Genomic DNA, 22,011 nt, shown 5'->3' with positions numbered 1-22,011 from the left:
TAGCAATTCAATGAACTAAAAGTGTGTTCAACTGCATCAGTATCCTCCTTCATTCCTGTTAAACCAGTTAGGAAGTGGGGCACTAACCTGTGAAACATTGCGAATTGATGGTGGTGTTTCTATCTTGCTAACTATATCCAGCAGCCGGTCCTAGTAGTAACATTTAACTCACAACTGATACCTATAACCTCTGCAAGTACCAGTCACAGCTATACACAGGTCACAAACATCTTTCTTTGCAGGTTGTGAATCTGAATATTCTCCTGCCGTTTCTGAGATCTGAACAAATGAAATTTCTTCTTTCTTGCTCTTTAAAGTTAGTACAATATAAGTTCACACGTCACTGAATCAAGACATGTAACTTCTGAATTTCTTTCACAGGGGTAGTTTACTTGCACCATTCCTCAATATTCTGCTGGCGGAATTCTTCAACTTCCTCTTTGGGCAATAAGATGAGGGTTCTTGATGTGTATGACTTCGCCACTTTTCTCAGCATTTTGAATTGCAGCTGTACTAGGGCTAGAGAGATTGTTTTGTAGCGTGGTGCTTCTGCATGCTCCGTACACCACCGCAAGATCCCTTTCCATGTCCAGTCGTACTATATATACACTCTATTAGCACAAGCAACTTCGTTATTCAAACAAGTGCTAACGAGTTTTGAAGTGGCTAGGGTCACCATCAGAAATAATGACTATCTTTTCTACCTGTGATTGAAGAATTTTGCGTATTGCTAACAATGCATTTGCTGAGTCATGCCCTCGGTCATCAATTATAACTGCAACACTTGTCTTGTTTTGAAAATATGTGACTGTAAAAATTGGAACTTGATCATTACTCCAGTAATACCGTTGTGCTTCTTGTAGCAGAATCAGACCAATTCTCAGTGAAGTCACAGTGAAGCACTAAACATAGTTGTTCATTCTATACACGTCTCTTCACTTCTGCAATGAGTAGTTGTTGCAACTTTTCCAGATGTTGGTGTGTTACTGCTTTCATAATCCATTTCCGAAGTTCGTGAATGAAGGAATCAATGACAACAGTTTTCTTAATGAATTTATTTTCTTTCCATGTTGCATATGTAACCTCAGAAGAGTCTTTTGCCATGTTTTCTAGACCAAGTGTCTGTAAGGCGAGTCCTCCGTTTCCAGGGTAGTCACCCCATTCCTGAAACAAACAAGTCTCTCGTTGTACATCATAGACGATTAACAGCTGCATACATCCAGCCAAAGTGTGATATATCACGCCTTCGAATGAATTCTTCAAAGTTACCACACAAAGTTCAAAATTGGCACAACAAATACATACAGATATCTCTAGGTGGTTGTAAACTTCCCACTTTGGTTGTAGTGCATAATACGGAGAAGATTGGCAACCCTACCTAGAACATTCATAAAGATCAAATTTAAAAAACATTTTCAGAGCATACTCGCTCTTTTTAATTGCGACTGATTAAGTTTCAGTGCGACTGCTAAAATAAATTTATATTTTAGAGCAGTGTTTCCCAACTTTATCAACTTGCGGTACACTACGAGTGTAACTTGAATTCTTGCCGCACAGTCATAATATCATTATTATTATTTGTAAATATAAAATATATAAAATACCGTGATTTTTTTTTCTGTGATTACTGATCTCCTTGTCACAAAGAAGAAAGCTTGATCACTGGTTTTCTCTCGTGTAAATCATTATGTTTATTTTTCTTTCTGATTTAAAAACAGGAAATAATTGCAGTGAAATATATGACTCAGGATTTTAAAAATACACTTTCTTTTTCGAAAACTGTATTCAACCTTTTACTAAGGAGAAATATCATTAAATAACATACGAACAAACCAACCTCTTGTACTTTTAAAATACAAATGTAGGTATTATGTATGCATGTTAGCTTCGTCGAAAGGATTGAATGACAGGATTTGAGAAAATCCGTTTTTTTTAAGCCCATCGCACCTGGGCCCATATGGGTTTTTTCGGTTTTTTTTCGGATTTAATTGGGCTTTTCGAAATACTTCAATGCCTGGGGTAAAAGTGTTAAAATATGATTTATATTTCAAGAATATCATTGTCACAACTTGCAACAATTTTCTATTCACTGCTGTTTTGAAAAAAAATGGCCCCCATTTTGAAATTTTACGGTGGATCACTGCCAAAATATGTACAGGTAATTTAGGATATCTCTTGCTTCTACTCTCAAAATTTCAACTTGAAAAACCAAAAATTGAGCTTTGTAGCGTAGATAACAGCTATTTTGGAAAAAAAAAAAAAAAAAAGGCCGCCATTTTGAAATTTTACGTTGTTATGCCGCCAAAATCTATACAGGATATTTAGAGTGGCTCGTGCTTATACCCTGAAAATTTAAACTTAAAAGACCGAAAGTGGTATCCTGTAGTGTGTGTGGTACACCAGGAGTGGATACAGGACGGGGCGGATAGACTCCAAAGTGGGGCGGCGGTCAGAACTGATGGATGTGAAATATTCGTCTAATGATCTAAAGGACGAATGAACAAATGTAGATCCAATTATCCCAGAAGCCTCAGTGACATTCGCCAAATGTTTTATAGAAGTTCACTTCCCATACTTTGTGCGTTCAATTACGGGAACTTCCCGAGCACTTGTTGCAAGACAGTTCTTGCCAGAAAATTAATTTAAAACAATTAAAGATATAATTCATATTTTATAAAGTATGTATTTCAAAATGTCTTAAGTGAAATTAAATATTTTCCAGCTTAAAATAAATGGTTTTATTGTTGAAGTATTCACTTCCGATGCTTTGTGCGTTCAATTGCGGGAATTTCCCGAGTACTTCTTTCACGACAGTTTTTTTCCTCGAAAATACAGCTTTCTTTACTGTACAGCGTGGTCCGAAAGTGAGCGTACCCCTAATTGGTGTTTTCTGACGGTTTTAGGATGTTAATCGACATTCTTACCTGGAGATGTTTAATGAGTGGTTGGTGCCTCAACTGGAAGAAAATGGTATAAAAGACACTGTTGTGATACAGTAGGATGGAGCATCAGCGCACTTCGCGATTCACATGCTCAATTACCTGAATCAGACATTTCCTGGCAGCTGGGTTGGAAGAGGTTATGCATTTTGACCAACCCCTTTGCCTGGCCTCTAAGAAGTCCCGATCTGACAACACCAGACATTGCTCTCTGGGGTTTCATAAAGCAACAAGAAACACTCGATATCACACAACGCAGAAAGCTGCTGTAGAACACGCCTTCACCCTCGTGACTCCGGAGTATCTCTGCAAAACATCTGCGAGAACTTGGCGCAGAATTCAGCTGTGTTACGACATGGGTGGTGATCATTTCGATATTTATGACTCTTAAGACTTCAAGGTAATTGTGTACAGACTGTAACTAACACTATACTGTTGAAACTAAAGGGGGGTACGCCCACTTTCGGACCACCCTGTGCATCGAAACTTCAACTAGTACGGAATTTTGAATTGAGCACTTGAAATAGTGAGCGTTACGTAGTCTTCGGAACTCTGAACATTAAACTTTCAAATTTGACAAGAATTTTTACGCTATTTGCTGATGTTGATTCTACAGAATGCTTATTCGAAGAATAGCAACAAATAACTGAACTAAACTGTTCTTGTTGGAAAACCAGATTTTACTGAAGAATACTTGTGTTACCATCAAAGGTAATAAAAAAATAATACTAATAGTTCTACTAATGCACTACATATTTATTGACAGTGTCGGCACCTATGGCCTTAAACCCGTCAAACATATGAGGGATAACGTCTCTCGGCGTCGCCAAGTCGGCGAGCACACTAGTCACGGAATGTATTTTCTAAAATATAAAGTTGCATATTTTACTTCAAACAGGCTATAGGAATAATCCATACATTAATTTGCTCTATAATTATCTCAAGCTAAGGTAAGGTTTCTCATTCATTCAGAATTTTATAAAGGTCTTATGTTAAAAGATGTTGTATACCTAAAGCGAAAGCATCTAATTCGCCCAAGGAAAGACCAAAATCTGACAAAAATTACTTTGAATGTGATCAACTTAGTTGTACCAACAATATACTAACAAAAAGCTCAAAAACCCTGGTGGATTTTAAAGTGGTTTTTCAGGAGGGTCCAACCCGAAAAAAAACACCGGGTTTTTCCGGGCTGGGCCACTTGGGCAAACCCTGTTGAAGGATATTTTTAAATTTCAGGTTACGAAATAGTCTGCAACAATAAAGAAACAATAATGGTCATAATGACAGTGGTGCCCCCCCCCCCTCTCATGTCCATGACGCAGCCCCCTCAATTGTCTATCCATAGGTGTTCTTCCATGGGAAAAAAAAAACTTTTCGATTAATTTTTACACCCCCTTAAACATTATTTATATAGATTTTTACCCCCCCTCCCAAATATTTCAATGACGCAGTTTGCGTCAGCCCTACCTTGTGGGCACCCCTGATAATGATAACAAATACTTTTTTCAACATTAAAAATGTACAGAAAAGTAACACAGCATAAAACTTATAATTAATGTAATCAGTATGTAACATGGTTAATATACGTTACATTTTTAAATATTATATGAAGATTAGAATTCTTCAATAATATTTATTGAAGGTTACAATTGTTTAACAATATTATATAGAGGCTACAATTTTTCACAAATAAGCAAAACAAGTTGATGCATGAAGCAAAAGTAATGTGCAACTTTAGCTTGATATTCTTTCATAGTCATCTTCACTTCTGCACGGATAGTTGATAAACACCTTTGTAACATGTTCCGGAGTTAACAGTTGTGAACTGTTCTTACACCTAATTGTGTTCATTGCTGAAAAACTTGCTATACTTAAGTAGGATGTAGAAAAGGGAATCAGAACTTTCACAGCCTTTGTAGAAATAGCTCGATATTCTCTCCGGAGAGAAATCCAGAATGATGCCATGTCTTGCTGTGAGTGCTGGAGCTTCAAACATCGGTCATTCCTCATATCGACCAATTCACTTTCTTCCTGGACATTTAATTTTGCTGACTGTAGGACAGAAGGCGCAAAGGTGTCCCTCACCCAGTCAAATGAAGTCAACTGAAGCATAGGAAAATACTTTTCAACATTGATGTGTATGAGGCTCCGACAAATAAAATTTTGTTTTTGAAACACTATCTACTAGCCTACATAGTAATGTATGTAGCCTACAATAATATATTACAATTACAATATTTTTTTTTTCCGGTGTGGAAGTTCATAGCAATGTGAAATACAAACATACATTTCTTCCCATGTCTTGCAATTTGGTTGCTATAGAATTCATATTTTTTTCGATTTCCTCGTGGCACACCAACGTCTCTTTCGCGGCACATCAGTGTGCCGCGGCACACCGGATGGGAAACGCTGTTCTGGAGACTCAAAATTGTGCATTTTGATATAGTTGTGTATTTTGTTTATTTATTTATTTACATTTCATTTCATTTATTTATCCTCCATTCTGAACAAACATGGAAGTAATTTTCCGATAGTATATGAGATTCATCATGCTTAATTGGAACAGTACATATATTAAACACATTTGTTAAATATAATTCGTACATCTTTTGCATACAATTGAGTTTATTCCCGGATATACATATACTTTGTCAAAATTGCAAGATAATGATATACAGGGGGTGCCAATGTCCCAGGCGCGTTCCATTTTAAAAATTCTCTACGTAGTTCCCCTGGAGTGTTATGCACCTCTTTTAGTGGTACTCCAGTATTGTCAGCCCCTAACAAGAAAAGGTTTTATCTTGGTCTTTACACTAAGCGCACACAGCCCACATGATGGCGTCATCACTGTGAAAATATTCTTCCTTATTTTTTATTCATTTATTTATTATTATTTTTTTATGTAGTGCGGAGAACGTGATAAGTAGAGGGCACCAAGTCTGGTGGGGTGGACGCAGTAACAATGCGAAGTCACAGTCGTGGATTTGCTGAAGGGTGAAACAGCGCAGTATTTGTTGGAGATGACGCCATTTTTCAGTTTCCAAGTTCCCTAGGTCCCTTTTCGCAGTTTCGGTCCTCAATTTCTACAGGAGATTGAAGTAATACTCCACCTTGATTGGCAATGAAGTCACGTACCAGCATCCCAGAAAATGAATGCCACTACCCTCCCTGCTGAGAGCTCCACACGAAATTTCTTAGATGGTGCAGGTGTGTCATGTTTCCATTGCCTCGATTGTTCCTTCGTTTCCAAGTCGAAATGAGGAACCCATTTCTGTTCGTTACCTGATTCACAACATCGTTTGTGTCAGCACCACATATAGGTCAAGTGGGCCTCTGAAAGTTCAACTTGGTGTTACTTCTGATCGACATTAAGATTTCGTGGACTCACCATGCGGCGTGTTGGTATCTTTCTCATGTGCAGGACATCATGGATAATGGAATGTACTCGCTCTGTTGATATTTTCTTACGTTCAAATATGACTTTAATAGTCACACAACGATCATTTAGAACGATATCATGCACAGTTGTCACAAATTGGCCTGTTTTCTCTGTTTTTAGAGCGCCTCGTACGATCCTCATCGCATAATGATGTCTATCGCGTTTTAATTCTGTCATCCACCCTTTGACTATTGCATTACAATGGAGCATCTTTCTTAATACCAGCATGACTCATGAATTTTGTTCGTTAACATGCACTTGAGAGCAGGTAGTGTGTTACCTTATGCTCAGCATAACGTAACATGGCCCGGTGCTTTTGAGCACCTTGTATATTGGCAGGGAAATTTTAAATTTTATTTAGAATGTAAGAGAAACTTTTATTTTATGATAGGAAAACCGTAGGTCGAAAATTTTGCGTAATTTTAGTAAAACAAATCGTTTCAATGGATATTATATGAAGATTACATGATTATTAATTATAGTTTGTATATTTTACGCATTTATCCAAGTACATATCATTATTTTAGACAAATAAGTGTATATTCCAGCTTTTTCAATGGTTTTCAGTTTATTTCTATTCATATTTCGGCATAGGGAATCTTCACAAGAAAGCTAAAAATTTTATTTCGAAAAATCTTCTTCAAAATTCCAAATTAAGAAAGTCAGCCATAATTTCTTCTTGGTGCATCTCTTTGTTTCGAAGTAAATTATTTGATTGGATAATCCACAATCACAGCTGCGGCTGAGATTTCGGTTTTCTTTGATCTTCGCACAGAAGCCTATCATCCGATAGTTACGTCACGATTATCTTCCAATTAGGGATCATCTTCATGTAATTCTTTGGCTTACGGCGTCAGCCATTTCAGGAGACAGACGTACAGTGTTCAGCGTCTGCAGAAATTGTGGAATAATTTGTGGTTACGTTAAAACTGTGATAAATTCTTCGTTTTGGCGAGTATTAGAAATTGTCAGCAGAGATAAACGTGCTGTGCTTGGTGTTTTAACAAAATTATTAAACCAATAATATTCAAAATTGTGAAGTGATTTCGTATTGCATAAGGGATACTAGCATGGAAGTTGTCTATCGTTACGGATTGAGCCCATCGGCAAATTTTACGTTCTCGGTCGACGAGAGAACGTAAGAGAAGCTAGAGGAGACGGTGACGGAGAGCAAACATCGAGTCGTTGTGCAGGCATCGAAGAAGAAGAAGTCAAGCGACGCTCGATGGCTTTTTCCGGATAGGTGCTGCAGTAGGTGGTATCAACAAATTATTTTGGGACCACAGTTGAAGAGTCTCCCAGAAGACTCGAGTGGATTTGTTCGTCAGTAAACTTTTTTTTAATATATCCGTTTAGTCTCTGTTCAAGAGATGAAATCACGTAAGTAGGAACCAGTGCAAGTGAAAACTCACTCCAGGTATTTGGCTTCAAAATTTCCTTGTCTCGACAAACAAACATGTGTGATTATATTTTCTGGTGCATGTGTGAAATTCATATCATGAAGTGTTAAGTGCGTAAAGTTTCCCTCAACGCCGCACACATGCAGATTCGGGCAATGTGACATCGTGATTTCATTCGATGGGGGGGAAAAGAAAGCTAGAATCTCAGTACAGAGCGATTGTCGTAACCTCAAGAAAATGTGTGTACCACACACACATTTTCCCCCAGTGAGGAAAAGATGTTTAGATTCCCTGAAAATCTTGAAAATTATTCTCTTTCGGTAACACTGCTCGAAATTAAGTTTTATTTATTTTGGCATGTTTCTTTGGTTTTGAAACAAAATGATTCTAAACGTTGATTTCTTGTAAATAAGTGTCAAGATTCACGGCTACTGTTAAGTGCAAGGGTACATGAATTTTGCGTACCGGTAACTGAAAACTTTCGGCAATAGGCTAAACCTTCGTAATATTTTAAATCTGATACCCATCAAGTTTAGAAATTGCAGTTTTTTTTTTTATAATTACTAGTAAATACCTTTTTCTTCTTTTTTTTAAGAAACTCAATATATTCAGAGCGACACTAATGCAAGTAACCACTGCGTCTTCGGTATGAATGTGGTAGCGAAACAGAAACAAAATATAAATGCAAAATAAGGATGGTGCTTCATGAAATATATGTGTGATTTTTTTTTTTTCATATATTCTTGTTTAGGTTAAGTTAGTGTAGTTAGAATAGGGATTTAGGTTTAAGTATGTCAATATGTAAGTGAATGTTTACCTGTGCTAGATTGTTCAGTGGGTCCGAGATGTAAGAGAGGTCGCGAAGAGCGTAAATCCTCTATGCCGGCCACAATCTCTATGCACAGAGAAGTTTAAGCACCAAAGAATAAATAAAGAAAAGTGAAAGTAGCTAACCACAACAGTAGGCAATGAAGTATTATTTTCAATAGTGTAGTGTATTTATATTGTGTCCTTTCATTTGTTTTTGCGTGTCGATTCAATGTAAATGTTCTGAAAGTCCAGAATATTAAATGAATATTAAAGAATATGAATATTTTGGGAATATGAGCAAAAGTAAAGAATGTTTTGGCTCTGAAAGGTATAGAAATCGATCATATTTCTTAGATGGGTATGTCAGTTTAATGTAAAGATTTTCCTGTTATCAAATATTTTGTCCAACACTACATTCATGAATATTTTAAGGAATAAAACTTACAAGCCGTGAAAACATCTTTCTTTTCGAATAAAAAAATCTAATTATCTCGTAATTTTAAGAAGTGATAGAAATATGTAGTTGATGTTTTGGTATGCATGCGAAGCGTGATCAAAACAAAGAGCAGTACGTACAGAATAAGTTTACTGGGGAAATGAAATAGCTGTGAAATTCAGGGAAGAGACTTTCCTTAGTGTGACCGAGTTGAAAACAACCGAATCTGTAGAAAATTTCTCATTTTATCAGTTTCTATCAAAATCTTAGTTTGGACTTTTTTTTTTTTTTAATTACAAAATTCTGTTTCAAGATTTTTTTTTTGAAAATTCAGATAGGGCTTTCACAGACAACACTAAGATCTTCATTGTGCTCATTGCCAGCTCCACTCGTAGGTCGATGTCCTGTGTCTGTAGTCGTGGTTCACAACCTATTCCCGGATGGGATGTGGATGATGAACTGCAGGCCTGGATATCGGACTGTGAGTCGAGATGGAAGAGAGTTTGGAAGCTTTATATTTCGGGCCAGATTTGAGTTCTATTTTCCGTAGATGATTGGCTTGGTGAGTGTATCAGTGACTGTTGATGACGAGCCCATACGGGCCCAGTAGGTTCGGTGTCACTAGTCAGTGATACATTCAACATAGCATGTAATCTCAAGGAAAGGGAACATCATACAAAAAACACAACTATAGTCAATTACAACAATTAATTCATTCAATTAATTCATTTATTTATTTTACTTTTTACCTTTTTTTTTTTTGAAAGTAAAAATGGCGACCCATTATCCAGGATTTCTGTTGTTTCAATCCTACGCGAGCGCTAAGGAAAACAAACAATCACAGCAGAGTATTTGTAATGGGGATCATTATGACAATCGCTGCATTGAATGAATCATGGTCACTTCTGGATCTGTATGTGCGTGATGTTGTGGGAAACAAACTTAATGAAAGTGAAAATGTCTGTGGGTAGCAGATCGAGTAACGAATCTCGTCATCCGAGCGAATATATATGCTGTAGTGACGAAATTGCAGGGTTCAGTGTTTATTGTGACAGTTGCTTTAGATGGGTACATGCCCAATGTTATGGTTTGTCAGAGGAACAAGTGCAGGAGTTAGACAAGAGTAGTGAGCCGTGGTTATCTAAGCCTTGCCTGGCGAAACAGGTGACAGTGTTGCCACTTCCGAAATCATCGGAAACTGAGAGTGAGGAAGGTGAACGTGTAACGCGGGATAGCCCGAACGATTCTGACAAGGAGGAAGGAAGTCGAGGAAACGTAGCTTCCGGTTCAAATGTGCAATTAACGGACTTTGCAGCCATGATGGAACGATTTAGTCAAACTTTAACTTTGACGTTAAATGAAAAATTTGAAAAGGTGGACAATAAATTTCAGGCGATGAGTAATCAGGTTGACCGTAAATTTCAGGATATGAATGAAAAATTCGATAATGTAAAATTCGAAATGTTGCAAATGATTAATGAGAAAGTGGCTCGTGTAAACGAAGACGTAGAGGCTGTTAGGTCGGAAGTTCGCGATTTATATACCTCTGTTGGGAACTATCAGAATAAAATAGACGCGCGGGTAGATGCCGTTGAGGAAGGTCTCCGGTTATCGGTTGAGGCGCAGAATCGACGATGTGATGACTTGACTAAGGAGTTCTCACATCTCGAACTAAGTACCCAAAGGTCGTGTCAGGCACTTGAAGCCAGGATTCAGACGTTGGAAGAGAAACAAAACCAAAGAAAAGATAAACGGTGTGGACGTAAACGAGCGCGAGACTTTGTTGTCGGTGATGGAATCGAGTCTGACGGGACCGAGTCAGACATCCAAGTGGATGTACCGGTCTCTTCAGTTGGGGAGACTCGTACTATTCCCACGGTGACTGTCTCTGTCTGTCAGCCGACCAACATTCACGGCACGAATGTCCTTCCCTTTGAATTATCCCCACGTACGTTGAACGTAAACAAGTCACATACATCCTGTGTTGAGACAATAGGTTATCAGGCGTCGTCCAGGAGGTCGAATCCATTGTTAGTTTCACCTCAGGTGTCAGGATCTTCCAATACTAGTTGTCGTTTGAACCATGTGGTGTCCTCTAGTAATGCAGCAGACATGACTCCTTCGTGTGCTGGAGTTCAGGAGGGAATGTGTGGTCACGCGGTGGTATCAATGCCAGACAACTTAACTTCTGGACAAAATTACCAACACTATTCTATTTTCGGTCAAAATCACTCGGGTGCAAAGAGCCCCGTCGTTGGCCACAATTCTCCCGTGAACCCCAGTAAAAGCGAGGAAGGCTTTGGTAAGCGAACTCTAAATTTAAGACTTTCTGAATTAAATCACTTACCTACATTTTCTGGTGAATATGGTTTGGCGAGATCATTTTTAGAAAATTTGGAACAAACTTTTAAGGTAATTTCGGCATCAGAACACGAACGTCTAACCTTGGTACCTTGTTGCTTAACAGCTGGGGCCAAGACGTGGTTTCAGACTGTATGTCAAGACATTAATAGTTATGCGGATTTTGTGCGTCTGTTCCGGGAACACTATTTTTCGGCAAGGATGGAAAGGTTGCAAAAGAAGTTCATTCAGGGAATGAAGTATGATCGAGCGAAGTACAACCGATTGACGGACTTTGCATGGAAAATTGTAGCGGAATATTATGCGGTGGCACAACACCCGGATGAAACCGAACTTATTGAGATAGTCTTGGATTGTTTACCAGCTGGTGATGCCAAGTTGTTGAGGGCTGTTGAACCGAAGAACATTCAACACCTTATGGTCAAAATAGCCGAGATAGAGGGACATCCAGAGCCTAGTGAACCGGTCACGGACAAGCAGTTTAGACGCTTTCAGGTGCGTCAGGCGAAAGTCGTCAAAAAGACCGAAAAGTCAGGAAAACAAACCACCAAAGATACTTCGTCTCAGACGGAGGAAGACGAAGGCAAGAGGAAGGAAGGAAATTCCAATGGCAAAGGAGATGACCGATTTTCCGGAAACAGGGGTCGAAGAAGGAACTTTCAGTCTCGAAGACCCTGGCCCAATCAAGGAAGACCGAATTGGGTAAGAGATGGTAATGGAAATCGGAATGCTCCGTATGGGTACAACCAACGCTACTATCCAGCAGCGATGAGTTACGGGTATCCGCGGGGTACATCTCAGACATGCGCGCCAAACGCGATGACCTCAGCAGGAGCGCAAGCCTATCCGGGATACGCGCCGAATTTACTTCCTGGAGGGGGAGTGGCGGCTCCCACGTCCACTTCTTCCCCAGGAGTGAACATGGCGATGTCCACTGGATGGCCTCCACAATATACGACATTCGTACCTACGATGGCTCAGCCACCGGAAGCGAACGGGAATAGTTTGGGAAATGCATACCGCAGCCCTCATTAGGGGAGAGTGTGGACTGCGATGTGGATTCCTCAACTCCCCAGAAAGAACAAGATCGGTTAGCGGGTAGTCAAAATTCCAATTTGGTAACAACCTCGTTCGATTTTGATACCAACCCTCCAAATTCAAAATTCAATGTTTTGGCAGATTCCGAAAATCGGGAGACAAAATTGGGCACGCCTCTGTTCTCGATTCGTTTCGTGATCGACGAGAAGGAGTGTGACTCCAGTGCGGAAAAAGGTATTCTTTTAACTTATCCTTCGCCTACGTTAAGTTGTTCAGTTGGAAGTTTAACTTTAGTTTGCATTCTGGATTCTGGAGCGGACACGAATTTGTTGTCTGGAGACGTTTGGAGGAGAATCAAGGAGATTTATCCGTCAGCTAAACTTCGTCCAAAATCCAACATTTCATTACGAGGTTTCGCAGGAGACGAATCTTTTCAAGTCAAGGGTTTTCAGATTCTAAATTTTACGATTCAAGGTTACGTTTTCGAGGTTCCAGTATATGTGATTCAGAAATTAAAGACAGATTGTATTCTAGGTTTTCCCTTTTTCATTCGGTATCATGTTCTTCTAAATTGCAAGTCGAAAGAAGTCTCTCTTGAGACTGATTCTGGACAGACCATTTCCATCAACATGGAACAGCAGCATTGTTGTCGAGTCACAGTTGCGGAAGTATCATCAGATAACGAGGAAGACTCTTTATACCAACCAGCTATTTCGAAAGAAGACATTCAAAATTTTGTTTCTCAGAGAACTGATTTAGATTCAGATTCTAGGAATCGTTTATTTTCTTTGTTAATCAGGTTTCGTTGTCTTTTTACAGAGAATCCCAGAGTCGTGAAGGTTGAGCCGTATAGAATACAGCTTTCAGACGACGTTCCCGTGGTAGGAAAGTTGTATCCTGTACCTGTTCACCTCCAGAAGGAATTCGAGCAAGTGCTGGACAAATGGTTGAAACTTGGAATCATCATAGAAGGTCCTTCACCTTACAAATGCCCTGTACATATTGTGCGTAAGGCGTCTGGAGAGCTAAGGCCTGTAGTTGATTTGCGTGGTATCAATGAGCGTGTGATTGCACCAAAGATTCAAGTCGAACCGATCTCCGATCTAATCGCGCGAGTCAGTGGTGCAACCATTTTCACCTCGTTGGACTGTACGCAATCATATCACAGTGTCCCGATCCATCCAGACTCTTACAAATATGTCAGTTTCATTTACAAAGGTCGTCAATATCAAATGACACGTCTAACCATGGGTTTGAAATCATCTCCAGCAGTTTTCCAATCAATCATGCATACTTTTTTCGGCTTAGAACCTTTCAAAAACTTTCTCATTGTGTACCTTGATGACGTCCTTTGTTTTTCATCATCTATTGACGAACATTTTCAGCATTTGGAAAAGGTCTTTGAAACTCTTCGTTCGGCAAATCTTTCGCTCAATTTTCAAAAGTGTAATTTTCTTCAAGTACAAATTCCTTTTCTTGGCCACATTATTTCAGGATCATCAGTCAAAATTAATCCAAAAAGTAACGAGGCCATCCGTCACTTTCCTCTGCCGCGGACTAAGAAAGCTTTACGAAGATTTCTTGGTCTCGTGGGATGGCGAAAGAGACATTTCCCTGACTTTGCGGGGTTAACAGTTCCATTTTATGATCTTCTGAAAAAGGATCGAAAGATTGAATACTCTCCGGAGTTACTGGAAAAATTTGATCAGTTGAGAGAACTTTTAAGTAGTCCTCCCGCACTTGCGCAACCGGACTTCAATCTTGACTTTCATTTGTACAGCGATGCATCTGCGGAGTCGTTGGCCGGCTATGTGGCGCAATATCCCCCGGGACAGGATGATCCGGAGGTTATTGCGTATGCGAGTCGGCGAATAAAACCGCACGAGGCCTCGTTGTCAGTGTTCCAGTTGGAATTAGCTGCAGTTCTTTTCCTCTGCGAAAAATTTTCATACTTCATATTAGGTCGACGGACTACGGTCCATTGTGACAATGCAGCAGTCACATATGCTTTCAGTTTAAAGAACCTAGATGTTCGAACTACTCGTCTTCTGCTTAAACTGCAACGCTTTGATCTTCAGTTCATTCACATCAAAGGCACGGACAATGAAATCGCAGACCTATTGAGTCGCTATCCTCCAGAGATTCCTCAGGCAGAAGAGGATCATTTTGTAAATTTCTTGACCGCGGAAGACACTGACTTCTTGAATGTCACGGAACTGAGGCGAGAACAGCGGAAAGATCCGTATTGTAGAAAATTACATACCATTTGGAAGGGTTGTCAAAACAATACTAGGGTACGTGTGGAGAATAATTTGGTTTATGTCCGAAATTCTCAAAATTCTGTTTGGTTGCTGGTCATTCCTTCCAGCTCAGTGAAAAATATTGTTTCGGCAATCCACAATAAAGGCCATTTTGGAGTGAAGCGATGTTTGTCGTTCGCTAAGGCCATGTTCCATTGGAGAGGTATGCGTGAGACTTTTACAAAGTATATTCAAGAGTGCCTTCTTTGTGCACGAACCAAGTACTCCTACAGGGTGATTAGAAAGGAGCCCTGTCATGTTGAGGCGTCTTCTTCCTTTGAGAAGCAATGCCTCGACCTGGTCGGGCCTCTTCCTAAGAGCCAGGGATATAAATATATCTTGTCCATCTTGGACGTCTACAGTCGTTTTGTGTGTTTCTTCCCTCTTCGGACGGCACACACAAGAGAGATTGTGGCGGTCCTGGAAAAGAGATATTATTATCAACTACCATACCCGAAGTATTTGGTGAGTGACCAAGGTCCGCAGTTCTTATCGGGCGTCTGGAAAGAGTTTTGTCAAAAACACCGGATAAAACATATACTTACCACGCCATACCATCCGGCTTCTCATGGCATTATCGAACGCAGACATCGTGACCTTCATCGCATTCTCCGCCTGTATTGCAGTGACAACCAGTCCAAATGGAGTAATTTTCTAAAAGCAGCCCAAGATTTGTGCAATCACTCTTGGTGTGATGCTCTCGGATGTACTCCAGCGGAGCGTTTCTTATCGTATTCAGCATCCAAGAGCTTCAAAGAAAACTTCATTTGGCCCAAAGAGACGGTGCAAGTAAAGGAAGACAAGAAATTTGTAGTTTCTATTCCGGCAGCAGAACCGAAGAAAGAGAGAAAGCTGCGGAAACAGCAAGACATCGTCACAGAAGGTTCTTTGGTGATGGTGAAAACTCACCATGTGTCGTCGATACCAAGAAAGGTATTCGCTAAGTTTATGCATACCTACGTTGGACCTTACAAAGTGGTATCTCTAACTCGAAATTCAGCAAGATTGCAAACTCTGAAGGGAGAAAACATAGGAGTTCAGAGTTTTGACAATCTGAAATTGTTTCGTTGTTCCGAAGAGAAAAGAAAGGAATTATTAGAAGGATGAAAATAAAAAGAGAAAACTTATTTTATAGGTTAAGGTTAGGTTAGGATTAATTAGAATGTATAGTTGTAATTAGAATTGAGAAAAAAAAAGAATGTTTTGTCTTGTATAGTCTCCAGTAATTTAGTAGTAACAGAAAAAAAAAACTTAAGAAGAACTCATAAGTTGAGATTTTTTTTTTCTCCGAAGCTCCCGGAGGATGTTACCTTATGCTCAGCATAACGTAACATGGCCCGGTGCTTTTGAGCACCTTGTATATTGGCAGGGAAATTTTAAATTTTATTTAGAATGTAAGAGAAACTTTTATTTTATGATAGGAAAACCGTAGGTCGAAAATTTTGCGTAATTTTAGTAAAACAAATCGTTTCAATGGATATTATATGAAGATTACATGATTATTAATTATAGTTTGTATATTTTACGCATTTATCCAAGTATATATCATTATTTTAGACAAATAAGTGTATATTCCAGCTTTTTCAATGGTTTTCAGTTTATTTCTATTCATATTTCGGCATAGGGAATCTTCACAAGAAAGCTAAAAATTTTATTTCGAAAAATCTTCTTCAAAATTCCAAATTAAGAAAGTCAGCCATAATTTCTTCTTGGTGCATCTCTTTGTTTCGAAGTAAATTATTTGATTGGATAATCCACAATCACAGCTGCGGCTGAGATTTCGGTTTTCTTTGATCTTCGCACAGAAGCCTATCATCCGATAGTTACGTCACGATTATCTTCCAATTAGGGATCATCTTCATGTAATTCTTTGGCTTACGGCGTCAGCCATTTCAGGAGACAGACGTACAGTGTTCAGTGTCTGCAGAAATTGTGGAATAATTTGTGGTTACGTTAAAACTGTGATAAATTCTTCGTTTTGGCGAGTATTAGAAATTGTCAGCAGAGATAAACGTGCTGTGCTTGGTGTTTTAACAAAATTATTAAACCAATAATATTCAAAATTGTGAAGTGATTTCGTATTGCATAAGGGATACTAGCATGGAAGTTGTCTATCGTTACGGATTGAGCCCATCGGCAAATTTTACGTTCTCGGTCGACGAGAGAACGTAAGAGAAGCTAGAGGAGACGGTGACGGAGAGCAAACATCGAGTCGTTGTGCAGGCATCGAAGAAGAAGAAGTCAAGCGACGCTCGATGGCTTTTTCCGGATAGGTGCTGCAGTAGGTGGTATCAACAAATTATTTTGGGACCACAGTTGAAGAGTCTCCCAGAAGACTCGAGTGGATTTGTTCGTCAGTAAACTTTTTTTTAATATATCCGTTTAGTCTCTGTTCAAGAGATGAAATCACGTAAGTAGGAACCAGTGCAAGTGAAAACTCACTCCAGGTATTTGGCTTCAAAATTTCCTTGTCTCGACAAACAAACATGTGTGATTATATTTTCTGGTGCATGTGTGAAATTCATATCATGAAGTGTTAAGTGCGTAAAGTTTCCCTCAACGCCGCACACATGCAGATTCGGGCAATGTGACATCGTGATTTCATTCGATGGGGGGGAAAAGAAAGCTAGAATCTCAGTACAGAGCGATTGTCGTAACCTCAAGAAAATGTGTGTACCACACACACACATTTTCCCCCAGTGAGGAAAAGATGTTTAGATTCCCTGAAAATCTTGAAAATTATTCTCTTTCGGTAACACTGCTCGAAATTAAGTTTTATTTATTTTGGCATGTTTCTTTGGTTTTGAAACAAAATGATTCTAAACGTTGATTTCTTGTACATAAGTGTCAGATTCACGGCTACTGTTAAGTGCAAGGGTACATGAATTTTGCGTACCGGTAACTGAAAACTTTCGGCAATAGGCTAAACCTTCGTAATATTTTAAATCTGATACCCATCAAGTTTAGAAATTGCAGTTTTTTTTTTTTATAATTACTAGTAAATACCTTTTTCTTCTTTTTTTTAAGAAACTCAATATATTCAGAGCGACACTAATGCAAGTAACCACTGCGTCTTCGGTATGAATGTGGTAGCGAAACAGAAACAAAATATAAATGCAAAATAAGGATGGTGCTTCATGAAATATATGTGTGATTTTTTTTTTCATATATTCTTGTTTAGGTTAAGTTAGTGTAGTTAGAATAGGGATTTAGGTTTAAGTATGTCAATATGTAAGTGAATGTTTACCTGTGCTAGATTGTTCAGTGGGTCCGAGATGTAAGAGAGGTCGCGAAGAGCGTAAATCCTCTATGCCGGCCACAATCTCTATGCACAGAGAAGTTTAAGCACCAAAGAATAAATAAAGAAAAGTGAAAGTAGCTAACCACAACAGTAGGCAGTGAAGTATTATTTTCAATAGTGTAGTGTATTTATATTGTGTCCTTTCATTTGTTTTTGCGTGTCGATTCAATGTAAATGTTCTGAAAGTCCAGAATATTAAATGAATATTAAAGAATATGAATATTTTGGGAATATGAGCAAAAGTAAAGAATGTTTTGGCTCTGAAAGGTATAGAAATCGATCATATTTCTTAGATGGGTATGTCAGTTTAATGTAAAGATTTTCCTGTTATCAAATATTTTGTCCAACACTACATTCATGAATATTTTAAGGAATAAAACTTACAAGCCGTGAAAACATCTTTCTTTTCGAATAAAAAAATCTAATTATCTCGTAATTTTAAGAAGTGATAGAAATATGTAGTTGATGTTTTGGTATGCATGCGAAGCGTGATCAAAACAAAGAGCAGTACGTACAGAATAAGTTTACTGGGGAAATGAAATAGCTGTGAAATTTAGGGAAGAGACTTTCCTTAGTGTGACCGAGTTGAAAACAACCGAATCTGTAGAAAATTTCTCATTTTATCAGTTTCTATCAAAATCTTAGTTTCGACTTTTTTTTTTTTTTAATTACAAAATTCTGTTTCAAGATTTTTTTTTTTGAAAATTCAGATAGGGCTTTCACAGACAACACTAAGATCTTCATTGTGCTCATTGCCAGCTCCACTCGTAGGTCGATGTCCTGTGTCTGTAGTCGTGGTTCACAACCTATTCCCGGATGGGATGTGGATGATGAACTGCAGGCCTGGATATCGGACTGTGAGTCGAGATGGAAGAGAGTTTGGAAGCTTTATATTTCGGGCCAGATTTGAGTTCTATTTTCCGTAGATGATTGGCTTGGTGAGTGTATCAGTGACTGTTGATGACGAGCCCATACGGGCCCAGTAGGTTCGGTGTCACTAGTCAGTGATACATTCAACATAGCATGTAATCTCAAGGAAAGGGAACATCATACAAAAAACACAACTATAGTCAATTACAACAATTAATTCATTCAATTAATTCATTTATTTATTTTACTTTTTACTTTTTTTTTTTTTTTGAAAGTAAAAAGTGGATCATAGAACGTTCACGAACACGTTCTTCACTCACCCTGATGCCATTTCGACTGATATTTTATGACACCACCACTACGCGGAGTTAGAGATCAGCCTCAAAGTACTTGGATTTTCCTCAGAGTGGTCGAGCTTCACGCTGATAAGGGTATTTTCATATAATTCCTTTAGGCTCAAGGCTTAAAGACACTTTGTATATACTTTGAACCAAAAAATATTACAAGTAAAGAAATACCTTCATAAAAATGTGTAGGTTCGAATCTAATGTTGATCGTCCTGGCTAGGAGAATCAAAATTTTCAGATTTAAGTGAACGACATATACATATCTGTCTTGCTGACCCTATGGTCAGTTATTTCTGCCCGAAGAATACATATAAATATGAAATTAATTCTCCGGAGTTAAGTTCCTGGAAGCCTCTGGCCTGCCAGGTACTTTTAAATGAGTAATGTATGTGTCAGCACATCAACTCCCATCTCATTATTTTTTAATTACTAGAAGAATTGCTTTACAATTTTAAAAAAATAATGATTTGATGATTTTTATTTGATTTTTTTCTTCCAGATCGTGAACACAATACATAATGGCGTTGAGAAACTTCTGCAGATTAATGAGGCATGCCTCAATTGTCTCACCAAATCCGTCATATCATCAAATTTTGCATCAAGGTAAGTACTTCTGATCCGCAATCTGATCGTAATATTAACTAGATGCATTAAATATATATATTTGCTGGTATCCGCTATACGAAACATAACTTAAAAACGTTTTTACCTTGCAAAATGATTGTTTCTCCAGTTTAGCGTCCCACTGTTTTGCTTTTTAGGCTAATGAAGACTGATGATTAATGAAACCGGATGATTGTGAATTTTTTTGAGCTCTCCACTGGGAATCGAACCCGGAACCACGTGGATCAAAGGCACACGCACCAGCCAGTAAACCAGTTGTGAGGGCTATTCTTACCTTGTATCTCAAGTTTCCGTGATGCATTTAATTTCAGTGTACCTTGCAAACTTCTTCAGTAATCTTTTAAAATGGTTACATTTCAAGATTAAAAGTACAAAATACAAATATTTTGTCAGGATTTGGTAATTCTCCAAACTGTCTTTTATCTATTGCTTGTCCTGTTAACAAACAAATCAAAAAGTATTACGACATTAAGAATGTTTTCAGTACCTTAGCGGCCACATTTGACAAATTAACGTTAGATGTCAAATGAACTTGAGTTCTAGTATATTATAATACTTACATACTCAATAATTTCTTATATCACGAAGTTTAATTTAATTTTTGCACTGAAGTTTAAAGGCAAGTGTATAAGTCACATGAAGAAAAGAAGCAAAACGCTTAAGAGAAACTTCTACATTATTAGTACAGTATATACGAAGAATTGTTAAGTCTTCAGTTCTTTCATAAAGAACTCAGAGCATTTTTTTTTCTACATAAATAACTGTCTTATCAAGAAGTCTTATGTAAATTTTTTAACCCGTGCACCAAACATGCAAAATATATTTATAAAATGATTGGAATAGATTAAAAATACGTCAGTTTATCGTCGTTGTGCCTCGAAGAACAGCTATGTGTTAAAACTACAACTGTTCAGGAGAAGCAAAAAACATTCCAAACTCTTAAAGTTTTGCCAAATACAAGGAAGCACTTGAAAAATATAATAAAATTGGTTTATGCACTGGATATTGTTGTAGCTTGCTTCAACAATAGTATATTACTATTTTAGTGTTTACGTAGCACATGTCGGTTTATATTTTGCGCCTTTATAAGCACATAGAGGATCAATACGTACGTGATGAGAACTTCAAGCCTTTAATTTCAATCTATTATTTTTTCGTAGTTGTGGTGAAACAATTGAATATTCACTTACTGCATTATAAGAGACTCTGCCCGACAGCTTTCAGGTTTATTTGCTCGGTATAACTCATTTTCGACAAAAATGTCACATAGCGGTTCTTCGAGGCGCAGCGACGTTATGCCTTTAAGTAAATATTGCATACTTTGTTTGAAAAAATATCGAAATGGAGGCAATGCAAAGATTGAAATACATCTTTTTCTTTCTTTCTTTCTTTGTTATTTTTACAGCGAAAAGCACCGCAGCAAAGTTAGAAACAGTAATTGGACCTATCGCTACCACAGCGTTACCCACCAGTCACCAAACAGTGAAAGTAATGTTTGATAATCACAAAACAGCTGATTTCAAGAATATATGGGTAAGAGAAAATATTGAATAATTTACTTACTAATTGGATCTAATCGAAAATATCAGACAGATTTTAGAATAATCATTAGGCTGCTGCACTATATATTTTTTTTTTATTTCATAGCACACAGAGGATAAAAAGTAATAACAGAACTCCTTGAAATGAACAGACTTTATCAAAGGGAACAGGGTAAAACCAATGCAAACATAACCAAAATAGGTAAGGAAAATATAGGAAAGTTAATGTAAGCTGCATTACATATAGTCTGTGGTTCTAACAAATGTATATTATCTTGCAGGTAATTTTTAATTGAGTCATTCTCAAACTTCTTTCAATTGTGTCCATTTAAACATTTTGTCTGATCTGCTATAAATCGTAAAAATTGTTATAGTTAATATAAGGCTAATTTTGCTTCACAAGGTGTGTTGCAAAATGATACGAACGATCCAAATATGTGACATAACTATAGTAAACGTACGTTACGGATCGGATACATGATATGTTAAGATGCACAATGAGGATATGTATACAGACCATGAATAGTTCATTCATTTCCACGGCTAGCAAATTGAAAACAAAAAACAAGCGATGCTATATGAGACGTGGACCTACAGCTTAAGTG

The 22,011-nt window shown here is 38.0% G+C and overlaps 1 protein-coding gene across 4 annotated transcripts in view; it reads left to right on the top strand.

Annotated features, from left to right (window-relative positions):
* The window catches only part of LOC145670359 (gamma-butyrobetaine dioxygenase-like), a 55,975-nt gene that overhangs the window by 8,142 nt on the left and 25,822 nt on the right, over nucleotides 1-22,011 (top strand). For all 4 annotated transcript variants that reach the window (XM_081738936.1, XM_081738937.1, XM_081738935.1 and 1 more), the window contains exons 2-3: nucleotides 19,741-19,844; nucleotides 21,271-21,398. In XM_081738936.1, the coding sequence (XP_081595062.1) occupies nucleotides 19,760-19,844; nucleotides 21,271-21,398 (213 nt within the window). In that variant the 5' untranslated portion in view covers nucleotides 19,741-19,759. The remainder of the gene's footprint in view (nucleotides 1-19,740; nucleotides 19,845-21,270; nucleotides 21,399-22,011) is intronic.

The sequence above is a fragment of the Thermobia domestica genome, chromosome 14 (assembly GCF_964235325.1).
Source record: "Thermobia domestica chromosome 14, izTheDome1.hap1.1, whole genome shotgun sequence".
NCBI classification, from domain to species: Eukaryota; Metazoa; Arthropoda; class Insecta; order Zygentoma; family Lepismatidae; genus Thermobia; species Thermobia domestica.
This window is presented reverse-complemented; position numbering and strand designations above follow the sequence as displayed.